Here is a 14,557-nt window from a genome sequence, read left to right as displayed (position 1 = left end):
CTTTTGAGTGATTTTTAAGCGATCGTGAATGATATTTTTTGCTGGTCTGCCTCTAGCCTCACTTTTCCCACATGCCCCATTATTCCTATTAAGCAAACGTTCGCTGGAATGCAACTGTGGTGTTATAGGAGAACAGAGTTGAAAAATGTGGTGTTGGAAAAACACAGCAGGCCAGGCAGCATCCGAGGAGCAGGAGAATCGACGTTTCGGGCATAAGCCCTTCTTCCTGAAAAAGGGCTTATGCCTGAAACGTCAATTCTCCTGCTCCTCGGATGCTGCCTAGCCTGCTGTGTTTTTCCAGCACCACATTTTTCAACTCAGTTCTCCAGCATCTGCAGTCCTCACTTTCTCCCCATTATAGGAGAACTACCTATCATTCGATCTTGGTTGTGACTTTAGCTCCGCCTTCAATACCACAATTCCAACAGAACTAAATCTCCAAACTCCAAGACCAAGGACTGTAGATACCCCTCTGCAACTGGATCCTTGACTTCCTGACCCACAGACCACAATCAATAAGGATAGGCAACAACACGTCCTCCACAATAATCCTCAATATCGGTGCCCTGCAAGTCTGTATAACTTAGTCCCTTAATTGAAGACTTATACACTCAACTGTGGGGCCAAATTCAGCTCTAACTCCATTTAGAAGCTTGCTCATCTCTTTAGTGGGTCAGATCTCAAGCAAATGACAAGACAGTAGAGGAAAGAGAGAAGACACCTTTAATGGCCTAGTGTAAAGGCAAAAAATTTCTCCCTCAATGTCAGCAAAATGAAGAAGCTGGTCACCGACTTCAGGAAGCAGGGTGGAGGACAGGCCCATGTCTGTATCAATAATGCTGATGTGAAGGTGGTTGAGAGCTTCAAGTTCCTAACAGTAAATATCACCAGTCTACCTTGGTGCATCCACACCAACGCTACAGTCAAGAAATGCCAATGCCTCTCCTTTTTCAGAAGGCTAAGGAAATTCTTACGTCCACAATAACTCATCAATTTTTAAAGATGCACCATGAGAAGCATCCTATCTGGATGCATCACAGCTTGGTATGACAACTACTCTGCCCAAGACCATAAGAACTTACAAGTAGATGTCAATGCAGCCCAGTCCATCATCAAAAACATCCTTCCTTCCATTAAATCCATCTACATTTCCCACTGCCTCAAAGCAGCCAAAAGAGTTAAAGAGCCCCCATCTCAGTTTTAGTCTCTTCCATCAACAGAAGATACAAGTTTGAAAACACCTTCCTACAGATTTAAGAACAACTTCTTCCCCACTGTTGTCAGACTTTTGAACGGACCTCTCATAATAGAGTTGATCTTTTTCTGTACCTTCTCTGTAGCCATAAAACTACATTCTGCATTCTGTTCTGTTATCCTGAAGTATTTATGGAAGATGTGATTTGTCTGAATGGCACAAAAAACAATATTTTTCACTGGGATCTCAGTACATGTGGCAATAATCAATCAAATCAAAATCAACATTGGAAGGAGTGATTGAAGTGAGCCAGATATAGGAATCCAAGGGACAGCTCTTAAGGAGTATCCACCCTAGTACTATCCAACAGTTTCAAGGTTTTTGCAAGCTGTGTGGTTGAGAGCTTGGACTGTTGAGAGAAAGAGCAAACTGCCCATGACACCATTGTACAGAGAGCCATTCAAGTTGAAGGAAGAAATGGGAACATAGTTGGAGGAGTCAGTATAATTAGGGAATAGATACTGTTCTCTGCAAGCATAACTTGTGAATCCTGTGTCACCTGTCCAGTATCACTGTTAAGAATGTCACTGCATAATTGGAATGGAACCTGGAGTGAGAGAATAGAAATTCAAAGCAATGGCCTATTGGTATCATCACAATTGGACTATTAATCCAGAAATTTAGTTGGTATTCTGGGGAACTGGGTTTGAATCCCATTGTGGGAGATTGTGGAATTTGAATTCATTATACACACTAGAACAACAGCAACTGATGCAAATGCATTCAGGTTTTAGTAAAACAAAGAAATGACACAGCTTCATTGGTAAGATTACGATTTTAAACAGCATTTCAAAACTGACCACAGAAACTGTGTACCTAAGCAAGTATGCAATCAGATCTTTAGCAAACTGTACAACTTAATGCCAATTGTACTAGACTTTAATATGCGTCCATGAACATGAAAGAACCAAAAGACTATGAAACGGACAGCAACTCCTCAAAAATTGTTACTCAAATCATTAAAAGACAGACAAAATGAATCCCACATCAATTCCATTCTGTCCTCCTGTTAACTGGACAAAATTGTTTTGGTTCCATCCTTCCAGGAATTCTGGAAGAGATATCCCATTACAAAGAACCTACAATGGAAGCTTACTTCATTAGTGCACTTGGCCTCAATACCTTGTATTTTTAATTATTTATGGGAGGATTTCCACAAGTGACAAAACGTTTCTTGATGAATATAGCAAGAGGTATATTCATGGATTTCCAGTGCATACTCCTCATAAACATTTTAAGTTTTTAATTGTAAGAGAACAAACTCAAGCGAGTATCAAGCCAGAAAGATAAAGTCTCAAAATGTGATTAAGAGATGGACTTAGGTGGGTAACTCAGGTTCTCTTTTTGGGGAGGGTTTCCATACTCAATGCGCTTACACAATAACTCAAATGTAGAACCACCGCTGAATCCCTACAGCCTTAAGGGTTACTAGTGATCAGACACTGACTGGCCAAGACATATAAATACAATGGCTATAGAGCAGATTAGAGGCTTGAAATCTTACACTGAGTAACTTACCTTTTGACTCTCTAAAAGGCACACGTCAGCAGTGTGATGCAATACTCCACACTTCGAGTCATAGAGTTATAGAGATGTACAGCACTAAAACAGACCCTTCGGTCCAACTCGTCCATGCCGACCAGATATCCCAACCCAATCAAGTCCCACCTGCCAGCACCTGGCCCATGTCCCTCCAAACCCTTCCTATTCATATATCCTTCCAGATGCCTTTTAAATGTTGCAATTGTACCAGCCTCCACCACATCCTCTGGAAGCTCATTCCATACACGTACCACCCTCTGTGTGAAAACGTTGCCGCTTAGGTCTCTCTCATATCTTTCCCCTCTCACCCTAAACCTATACCCTCTAGTTCTGGATTCCCCCACCCTAGGGAAAACATTGTCTGTTTACCCTATCTGTGCCCCTCATGATTTTATAAACCTCTGTAAGGTCACTCCTCATCCTCCGACACTCCAGGGAAGACAGCCCAGCCTATTCAACCTCTCCCAATAGCTCAAATCCTCCAACCCTGGCAACATCCTTGTAAATCTTTCTGAACCCTTTCAAGTTTCACAACATCTTTCCGATAGGAAATATACAAGCAATATTCCAAAAGTGGCCTAATCAATGTCCTGTACAACCGCAACATGACTTCCCAACTCCTGTACTCAATACTCTGACCAATAAAGGAAAGCATACAAAATGCCTTCTTCACTATCCTATCTACCTGTGACTCCACTTTCCAAGGTGCTATGAAACTGTACTCCAAGATCTCTTGTTCAGCAACACTCCCTAGGACCTTACCATTAAGTGTATAAGTCCTACTAAGATTTGCTTTCCCAAAATGCAGCACCTCACATTTATATAAATTAAACTCCATCTACCACTCCTCAGCCCATTGGCCCATCTGATCAAGATACCGTTGTAATCTGAGGTAACCTTCCTCACTGTCCACTACACCTCCAATTTTGGTGTCATCTGTAAACTTATAACTATACCTCTTATGTTCCCATCCAAAGCATTTATGTAAATGATGAAAAGTAAAGTAGTTGATCCAGCACCGATCCTTGTGGCACTGCACTGGTCACAGGCCTCCAGTCTGAAAAACAACCCTCCACCACCATCTTCTGTCTTCTACCTTTGAGCCAGTTCAATATCCAAATGGCAAGTTCTCCTTATATTCCATGAGATCTAACCTTGCTAACCAGTCTCCCATGGGGAACCTTGTTAAATGCCTTACTGCAGTCCATATAGATCACATCTACCACTCTGCGCTCATCAATACTCTTTGTTGCTACTTCACACCATCTGATTTGGAAAGATCCCAGTGTCACTGGGTCAAAATTCTGGAGCTCACTCAGATTTGTCAGTCTACCTACAAAAAAAATGGACTGCAGTGATTCAAGGCTACAGCTCCCCATTGCCTTCTGATGGGCAATAAATGTTGATCCAGTCAGCAAAACCACATCTCAAATGAATGAACCCTAGAAGTGCTTTCAATACTCAAACAATAATGCAGAATATAAATACAAGAAATTATATTAATTAGCTGGAAAATGCAGGCTTAAATCCTACACTAACTGGCGTGACAGTTCAATACTAAGACAGAACTGCGCTGTCAGAGACATCAACATGTTTTCATATTGCTTCCATTCCACCACCACACTTCACCAGAAGTGAAATACAGCTTCATTAAATCTGCCCACGTGGTTTAATATCCCATCCAAAAAACAAAGGTTCTCAGATCTCATGGCACTATATGAAGAATAGAGAATAAACAGTCCCTTGGCACTGACCAATATTTCTCCTTCAGCCAATACTGCCAAAAATTGATTGAATTGCCATTTTATATATCTATGTCAGGTTCTGAAAATGGTAAACTGGCTTTCACAAAGGCATAAAAGACTACATCTCCAAAGTAATTCAGAAGTAAATTATAATAGTTGCTGGAAATTTCAAATAGAAAAATGTCAGGTAGTACCAAATAAAGTCTGAAGTATTCAGGTTAACTATCTTGTATCACAAAGGCTCTGCTGCCTGACCTGATTGGTTTAAACTTTTCAACTTCCTGAGTATGTAAATACAAGCACTTTCTTTAATCTGAGCTTTGAAATGAAACCTTTTAAAATGTCAATGCTGCCTGATTATATCAATTATATTGACATACAATGGCCAATCTTTTTTAATATTGGCAAAGGTTCAAGTGGGGGGGGGGGAACACTGCAACACTGCCATTCATTCATAGAAAACTAATACAAGTGGCATCTAAGTATTTTACAATACTGGGAACCTGATGGCTGTTATTTGCTGCTGATATTGTACATCTCCTCTCAGCTACTACGCTGGAGCAATGATTGAATATACCAAATCAATGTAGTTGAAAAGGCTGCCAACATTTCCATGACTAATGAACTACAATAGTGGGTCAACTATGCTAGCCTATTCACTGTCCTTATCCGAATAAAAACTGGAAGAATTTTTCGATAATGGGATTCAAACTGAAAAGTAAAACATGACAGAGTAAGGATCTTTTTAGTGCTAAGGTCAATAAGCCAGACTGCACTCAACATAATTCTGCAAAAACACTTACACAGCAGCAGAATTTCTGAAATATTTCAACCAAAAGCAAGCTGAGTTTATTATTCAAATTATCAAGTTCAGTTAACTTATAACTTGTTAAATCAAAGAAATGGGAATTGGTATAATTTTGACTATCTCCTCACTCTAGTGTTCAGTGAACTTAAGGTTTTTAAAACAAAGTAATACCCTAAGACCTGACATTTACTACCTTTTAACATGCTGCAAATAGAAATATAATGCCACAGGACCAACCACCAACGACACTTGCACTTTACATCACATCATATTTGCGCAATGGTTCTCACCTTCCCAACCACAACTACTGTTGGTGACTGTCACGCCAGCCAAATTGTGTAATTCAGGATAAAAGTCCAAATCATGTTTATCAGAATACAGAAGTAAAACAGTACAACAAAATACTGATGCAAGGAATGCCTATGAGTCTATCAGTCCCAAAAGCTAGAAGGATAAACAATCCAATAAATTCCTGTGTCACTCTATGTTGGCAAAGTTATTGTCTCTGGCGCAGAAAGAAAATGCTGTACTTCAAAACAGGGGCAATTAGTTGCACTTTTTCTAACTCCCTACGGTGTCAGATCATAGTCAGTATCTTCCCTCAAAACCTTTATTTCTCAAAAGGCCAGTATTATGAAGGTTCATAATATAGTATTACTCGAGAACTTGGATTTTAGTTTTCCAGCTCCACATACATTCTGCCAATTCAACTGACTCGAGTCTTACAACTTCCACAGACAGGAAGGAGTCCAGAAGCAGGTTCACGCAAGGAGACGTGGAGGGGCCCATAGCTGTAGACCTGCTGTTAGTACTTTTTAAGTAGTCAGGGCTGGGGAGAAGTACCAAATTGTTTAGATGCCAGCGCGAGAAAGCTCCAGAAGATGACAATAGCAGAAGAATCAGAAAAGTAGCTATCTAACAAGGCTGTTGGGGACATGAGTTTAAGGAGCTGATAATGGAGTAGTAATAGTGACCCAAGTTAGTCAGTTGTTTTACAGATCCTAGGGAGAAAACCAACTGAAGAAAATACCATTAAGTGAATGCACACAAATTTGCCCAAAGGAAACCAATTATAGCTGCTCTTGCTGAGCAAGAAACGTTTTGCAGAGAGGTTTGAGTATCTGTAATATACTGAAGTTTGAGTTTCTATCATATTATTTGTTAGTAGAGTAAAAATTATTTATTTTACTAGATATTTTTATTTATTACTGGAGTAAGAGGAATAAATTTTTATTTCTAATATTTATGAGATTGTTGTAAAGTGCTTCTTGGAAGGTGGAATAAAGTTTATGGTTTTCTTTTGTACAATCAGCTTTTTTTGTTAAAAGTACATTGGCAGCCTCGTGTGATACTTTCAGTGATAGACCTCCATGGTAAATAAAATGGAAAATAAAACTTCTAGTCTAATCCAGTAATACTATCAACTGTTATTACTTATCATCAGTAATAAGTAACTTTCTATCTCTCAAAAATTTGGAGAATAATTAGAGGCCAACCCGGAAACAAAAGTTGTTTAGAATTTCAATATGGTCATAACAAACATTGACAACTAGAGTTTGTATCTGTCCCTACTGTGACAAACTTCTATTAATCAAACACCTTTAACCAAATTAAATTGATTTCACGTAAAGACTTTGAGTAAGGTTATTTACCCTTAAAGTTACAACATCTTGACTACTTGCTTCACTACCTTTCACATATACAGTAGTGTTAACAGAAATTAAATTTTAAGTTCAAGATATTTATCCAGCTGTGTTTCCACCATGGAACCATTTCCTTGGCCAGCAATCAATACTTTGCACACAGTTTACATTTTCCTTAAGTGGTGACTATCATCTCAAATGTTCAATTACCAATCTTAACTTTAAGTAAAATAGAAACAGAAACTATTGGAAACATTCAACAGATCAAGCAACATCTCTGGAAACAGCTAATGCTTCATGTAATGGTTTTCAGTAGAACCAGAACTCTTTTTTTTCAAGCAAAATGCAAATAGCCAAGCTAAATATCAGGAAGCAAAAACAGCTTGCTCCTTTTATCATTCTCCTGCATTCTTGTATACCACACTTAATATTTGCTGTTGAGAGTTGATGTTTCAAGTGCAACATGACTTCTTCAAAACTGTTCAGTTCATCTCTCCTCAGATATTGGCAGATCTGCTGAGTTTCTTCTGCACTCTCTGTTTTGATGTCTAGTCAGTCAAAATGGATTTTGCATGAGTCTTGCCTGAATGCTTAGTCCTGCTCCAAGAAGGGCATCAGCATTTGTTCAAATATCTTTCCACTGAATGTGACAATGTAGCAGAGGAAATGCCAATGCAATTTCTCTGGCACTCTTAAGGTGTCATTAATTCAAGTGTGGTGAAGACAACTGCTCTGTACGTATTTTTAATCAGCCTGCTCAGACACTTTGTGACAGAGTAGGACTTGAACACAGACCTTCTGGCCCAGGAATTGTGTCAGAGGAGCTCAGCAACTGCTCTGGACCTTAAATGACTTGCTAAGGCTTTTGCTGTCAAACAGTTGCTGCTATAGTTTGTAGAAGGGTGATGTGGTGCAGCTGACCTGATGGATTACCTCAGGTTTTTTTTGGTGGGGAGAGGGTGCTGCTTTGAGGGAGTTGCCTGCCAGGATTTGTGAAAGTGCCCATTTCTGATATCAACATCTCAATCATAACCTTGTACATTTAGATTCTTTGAAGCAGTATTCCATCTTCCCTCTCCATTCCAACTCCAACAAACATCCACAGCTGTTTAAAAACGCAGACATTTGTCATGATTTTAACTTCAGCAAGAACAGATCATCCTATCGTTTATAAATTGTACACAGCACAGCCCTATCTGCCACATTTATCCTCATAACAGTGGAAACCACAACAAAAAAAAAGCAATTTTATTGATCCTAAAACATTTTGGCAAAGGTTAAGGTCATGAAAGATGTTATGTAAATTCAAATTCTATCTTTATTCATTTCATATCTGTGCAAAGTTTCTGATCAATGATGACAGTACTTAGATGTGAGGGGGGTTAAGAATGTCTATACTGTGCATAACAGAACTATTTTACCCTCCAGTTTACAATGATCATGATCCCCAGAGTGAAACAATACCAAGACACCAATGCATAAGTCAGGTTTGTAAAGTGTCACAATTCCTTGGGGCTTACGATGCAGTCACTTTGGAGTTAAAGAAAGGAAAAGAAAAACAAGTTACTACAAAACTCCTTCCTGTAAGCATTCCAAAAGTGACATCAGACAGATTTACCAGAACAGATTGCTCACCTTCTCAACTGGGTATTGGTGCATGACAGGACAGATATATAGTATAGACTTGAAAATAAAACTAAAGAGATTGCAGTACAACATCTGCGCATATAATAGGTGGCCTGATTGTACACCTGACTAAACACACAAAAATATATTAGGAGACTATGATTTAGCTTGAGGACAAGTACATCAAGTCCTCAATGTTGAACTTTTAAATCAAACCACAAAAGAAATGACGCAAGTATTTTAATAATCAGCCAGACTACAACTTGACCATTTGCAGTTTTGGACATTCAACAGCAGTTTGCAACATCTGGGAACAACCCACACAGCCACAGACAGCAGCTACTCTTGAAAGGTTAATTCAAATTCTTTACTCCAATAATCGTATTATTTTCAATTAATCACCAGTTCAGCTCTTTACTCTGCCCACAATCACTGTCAAATTAGATTTGTAAACTCAGCATAATGCTTCAAACAAGGGGACTGTAGGATATTTTAAGCTTTGTGTACAATACTTTCATTTTCCCTTTCCACTGAGGAATCTTCTGAAAACAGTTTCATACTTACTTCAAAATCACTTCTTATAATATAGCTATAAGTTAACCTTTCCCACACATACAAAATGTTGCATTAAAAGGAGACTGATCAATGACAGTAAACCTAAACAAAATCTGTGAAGGATAAATCTCTATTGTTTTTCTTTCAATTACAGCTTGCTACCGCCGACATTTTATCAATTGACAATACACTTTTCCCCACCTCAAAGTCCCAAGTCGCTGCCAACTGGAGGCTGGAAAAAAACCAGCTGGGCATTCTTTTCTCCATTCTTTGAGATAATTATTCCATACCTATCATTAAGATATAAGCAACAGCACATGGGAAGAACTAACCTTACAAGTTTCTCCCTCTGAAGAGAGAGAGAGACACAGCTGGATGGAGAATGGCAATTGTAACTGGAGTAAAAAAAAAGTCATCATTTACATCGCTATGGCACAGCACATTATGAAACATATTTCTGTCTCAAGTGATGAAATAAAAGTGCTGGAGACTGATTACATTCCACATCCAGGGTTAATGTCAAGCAGTATTCAGTCATCATGGTATAGATGTAAAACCCTCTTCCTCTCAGTTCAACAGTAGCCCAATGCAAGGTGATGTATCGCTACTATATTAGCATGAAGTTGTATGTTTCCATATTGGATAGGTACTCTGTCATATTGTCTAAATAAGAAATTCCATCCAAATTAGTGAAATTACATGAATCACTTTGTGATGTGAATATCCACTTAAGGAGAAGCTGACTGAAGGCCTACCAGAATGCATTTTGTTCACATTAAGGGTTGATTTTCAGACTGGAAGCCTGTGATCAGTGGAGTGCCACTAGGATCAGTGCTGGGTCCACTGTCTTTTGTCATTTATATAAATTATTTAGGTATGAACATAGGAGGTATAGTTAGTAAGTTTGCAGATGACACCAAAGTTGGAGGTGTAGTGGACAGTAAAGAATCTTACCTTGGATTACAACAGGATCTTGATCAGATGGGCCAATGGGCTGAGGACTGGCAGACAGAATTTAATTTAGACAAACGTGAGGTGCTACATTTTGTAAAGGCAAATCAGGGCAGGACTTATAGACGTAATGGTATGGTCCTGGGGAGTGCTGCTGAACAAAGTGACCTTGTTCATTGTTCCTTGAAAGTAGAGTCACAGGTACATGGGATAGCGAAGGAGGTGTTTGGTATGCTTTCCTTCATCAGTCAGAGCACTGACCACAGGAGTTGGGAGGTCATGCTGCAGATGTACAGGACATTGGTTAGGCCACTTTTGGGATATTGTATCCAATTCCGGTTTCCTTCCTAAAGGGATGTTGTGAAACTTGAAAGGATTCACAGAAGATTTACAAGGATTTTGCCAGGGTTGGAGGGTTTCAACTATAGGGAGAGGCTGACTAGGCTGGGGCTGTTTTCATTGGAGCATCAGAGACTGAGGTTTCTCAGAGACCGACCTTAGAGGTTTATAAAATCATGAGGAGCATGGATAGGATAAATTGTCAAGTTTTGTTTTCCCTGGGAAAGTCTAGAAGTCTAGGGCATAGGTTTAGGGTGAGGGGACAATATTTAAAAGGGTCCAATGAGGCAACTTGTTCCACACAAAGTGTGGCACATGTATGGAATGAGCTGCCAGAGAAAGTGGTGGAGCTGGTACAATTACGACATTTAAAAGGCATTTGGATGTGTATATGAAAAGGAAGGGTTTTGAGGGATATGGGCCGAGTGCTGGCAAACTGGACTTGATGAGGTTAGAATGTCTGGTCGGCATGGATGAGTTGGACCAAAAGATCCCTTTCCGGACAGTACATCTACGACTCTATGATAGGAACTTTTAATTAATCAGTTTGAACTGAATTCAAAGTCAGGTGTCTGATGTAACTAAACTAGCCTGTTTTTTTTTAAAGAAAAGATACTTTTTCCCTTCAACATTTGTAAGTTTGTAGCACAAACACTAGAGTCCAAACAAAACGGAATCACCATTGGCCACCAATGATATGCTGTATATCTGGAGCAACATCAATAACATCTGAAATAGAGTAATGACAATTTAGCAGCTTAGTTCAACACAAAGAGCAGGAGCAGTCACAGAACCTCAAAATCACCACAAGTACCAGAGATGTTTACAACCACTCAGCACAAAATGGACAATGTCAACATAGCTGGAGACTCCTAACCAATTATAATAGAAATAATACAGCAGATAAAAATAATTTGCCAAGAAAATCAGAAAACCTTGCTCAAGTTCAGAACTTTCCTAAACTCTTGAGACTCAGTAACCACTTGCAAAGGGGAAATCTAAAAGATTCAAGGGAACAAATTACAGTGAAAGAAGGATTGGCTTTAGAAGGCTTTTAAAACACAGATGTTCAAAGGCAGGTGTTTTCAGAGAAGAAAGGGCAGGGGCCATCTAAAAATGAGAAGAGAAGCAGACAAAGTGAAAAGATTGGAAAATATTCACCTAGGTTTATTGCTAGGTTGAGTAAGGTTATGAAAGAATATGAAGGGAAGGACTACCACCTTCAAATCATTTTTCCGTCCATGAGAACATTGCGAGAACAAGGCTAAGTGCAATTACAATTGCAAGCCACAACAAACCAAATGAGTTGTGGTTTGGAGAAAGTGTGGTGATTAGATGATTTTATTTGTACTATTCTTAACTAGATTACAGATTTTAAAAAAACTGCAGATGCTACAATCCAAGGTAGACAAGCAGGAGGCTGGAAGAACACAGCAAGTCAGGCAGCATCAGGTGGGGAGATGTCAACATTTCTTCCCCAGCTCCTGACGTTGCCTGGCTTGCTGTATTCTTCCAGCCTCCTGCATGGTGACCTGTTCCAAACTATGCAGACTATACAATTGAGCTTTGAAATTCCACCCTATCGTTAATCATCTAAAAATACTTGCAGCTGTAAAAGGACTATTAAGTAGAAGCACTCTTGAAATAAAATGCTCCCTGATCAACACAACTCAAGAAAATCAGAGCAAAAACTTGTCCCACCTTCAAAGAAATGCAGGTAAATTCAACCTCATCCTACTGTCCACCAAATGATCCTCAGGATTAGTAGTGGAGCGTTGGAACACATTAATTTCATTGGTTACCAATGGATCTGGTTCTACAGAATCAGCACAATGAATCTAAACCCACACATACTATTATTAAGAGTACTGATAATATTATTTAATAATCCATAACATGTGAAGGGCTGAAACATCTTATTCAATGAGAGAAAGAGAGAAAAGGTATGAAAATACAAAAGTTGCTACTTGGTAATCCTGCAGAAATTAGTCCACACTGAAAATGTACCTCCCTCCAGCTGCCCTTCCAGCCACTGGATTGAACCTGAATCTATATATGAAACGTATTCACAAACTACCATATGAACAGACCCTAATGTACCTTTGTATAAATAAAAAAACTTGTTGCTAACACATTACCCAAACCATGTTATACTAGACATACAAGACAGCATTAGGATAAATGCAAAGACGATTTTCAGACAGTCATCTTTCTTAACAAAAAGCAGGAAATGTCCCTTTAAACTGGATGCTGCAGCTTAGGATCTGGCAACCACATACAAAGCTGACACTTCCTTCTGTTGCATCTCACTTTAAAAATAAATCGCATGGCAGTGATTGGGGGGGGGGGGGGGGTGGCAGAGTGTTTCTCAATGTCTGGCTTTTAGCACATTTAAAATCCCACTCTGACGATGCTCTGAGCAGCCTTTCGCGAGGCCCACATCATTTTTTTTCCAAAAAAAATGTCAACAAGGAGGAGGGGCAGCAGGAGGGGATGGGTAGAATGGCAGGGGCTGAGTGCCAGTCTTGGTGGTGCTTGCCTAGGCCGCAGATCCCCGGGCTTGCTTAGCCCAGCCCTGGCTGCCCCCGTCCCGCCCTCCTTACGTGGTGTCCTGGTTGAAGTTGGCGAACAGGAGCTGGCTGCTGCCGCCCTCCCCGCTCTGACTGGCCAGGTTCATCGGTCCTGGTGTTTCCCTCCCCCCTTGTATGGGGGGGGGGGGGGGGGGGGGTTGTAAGGAAGGCCCGCACCGGCTCCGCCGCTGAGTATCGCCTGGACTCGGCGCGACGCTTGTTTTCTTTCTCCTTTAGAGAAGGTCCTGGGGCAGCAGCTCGAGCTCCGCACCTCTCATGGTGTTTGTGCAACGGTAGCCGCACTGCGCCTGCGCCAGCTCTTCCTCTCCTCCACACCCCCCAACATGGCGGCTTCTCATTAAAGCCACAGGCACCTCTCAGATCACCATCACCACCACCTCCTGAAAGTTACCTTCTGAGTGCTTCAAATACATGTCCATGTAGTCCTGTGTAAGTCAGAAATGCTTTGGGTTATTGTTAGGTTGGCGTGGAAGGCCAAATTTTCAATGTTCATTGTTAAGAGACAATGGCCTAGTGGCATTGTAGAGTCATGGAGATGTCCAGCATAGAAACACCCTTCACTCTAACTTGTCCATACCAACCAGATATCCCCCCAAAAAATCTAGTCCCATTTGCCAGCATTTGGCATATATCCCTCTAAACCCTTCCTATTCATGTACCCATCCAGGTGCCTTTTAAAAATTGTAATTGTATCAGCCTCCACCACTTCCTCTGGCAGCACACACCACCCTCTGAATGCAAAAGTTGCAATCTTTTCAATCTTTCCCCTCTCAGCTTAAACCTATCGTCTCTAGTTTTGGAAATAAGGAAAAAACATGGAATTATGAGTCTAACGATGACCATGAATCCATTGCCAATTGGTGGGAAAACCCATCTGATTCATTAAATTCCCTTTAGGAAGGAAACTGCCATATTTGCCTAGTACCCACAGCAATGTGATTGACTCTTAACTGCCCTCTGGGCAATTAGGGATGGCAATGAATGCTGCCTCAATAGCAACATTCACAAAACAAATATATATTTGTGTTTGAAGGCTCTACAGAAATGCTTAAGAACATAAGACATAGAAAAGGAAGTAAGGCCATTCGACCTATCAAGTCCATCTTGCCATTTACTCATGGCTGATGGGCATTTCAACTCCACTTACCCACACTCTCCTCGTAGCCCTTAATTCCTCGCGAGATCGAGTATTTATCAATCTCTGCCTTGAAGACAATTAACATCCCAGCCTCCACTGCGCTCCGTGGCAATGAATTCCATAGGCTCATCACTCTCTGGCTAAAGAAATGTCTCCTCATTTCCATTTTAAATTGACCTCCTCTAATTTTAAGGCTGTGCCCACTGGTCCTAGTCTCACCGCCTAACGGAAACAACTTCTCAGCGTCCACCCTTTCTAAGCCATGCATTATCTTGTAAGTTTCTATTAGATCTCCCCTCAATCTTCTAAACTTTAATGAATACAATCCCAGGATCCTCAGCCATTCATTGTATGTTAGGCCTAC

General features: G+C 40.3%; 1 protein-coding gene across 1 annotated transcript in view; it reads right to left on the bottom strand.

The window, feature by feature from the left end:
- The window catches only part of wipi2 (WD repeat domain, phosphoinositide interacting 2), a 70,620-nt gene extending 57,286 nt beyond the window's left edge, over positions 1–13,334 (bottom strand). Inside the window, exon 1 of the mRNA XM_072559308.1 lies at positions 13,068–13,334. Coding sequence (XP_072415409.1) covers positions 13,068–13,141 — 74 coding nt within the window. The 5' untranslated portion in view covers positions 13,142–13,334. The remainder of the gene's footprint in view (positions 1–13,067) is intronic.
- Positions 13,335–14,557: the final 1,223 nt, after the last annotated feature.

The sequence above is a fragment of the Chiloscyllium punctatum genome, chromosome 40, assembly GCF_047496795.1.
Source record: "Chiloscyllium punctatum isolate Juve2018m chromosome 40, sChiPun1.3, whole genome shotgun sequence".
Taxonomy (NCBI): domain Eukaryota; kingdom Metazoa; phylum Chordata; class Chondrichthyes; order Orectolobiformes; family Hemiscylliidae; genus Chiloscyllium; species Chiloscyllium punctatum.
This window is presented reverse-complemented; position numbering and strand designations above follow the sequence as displayed.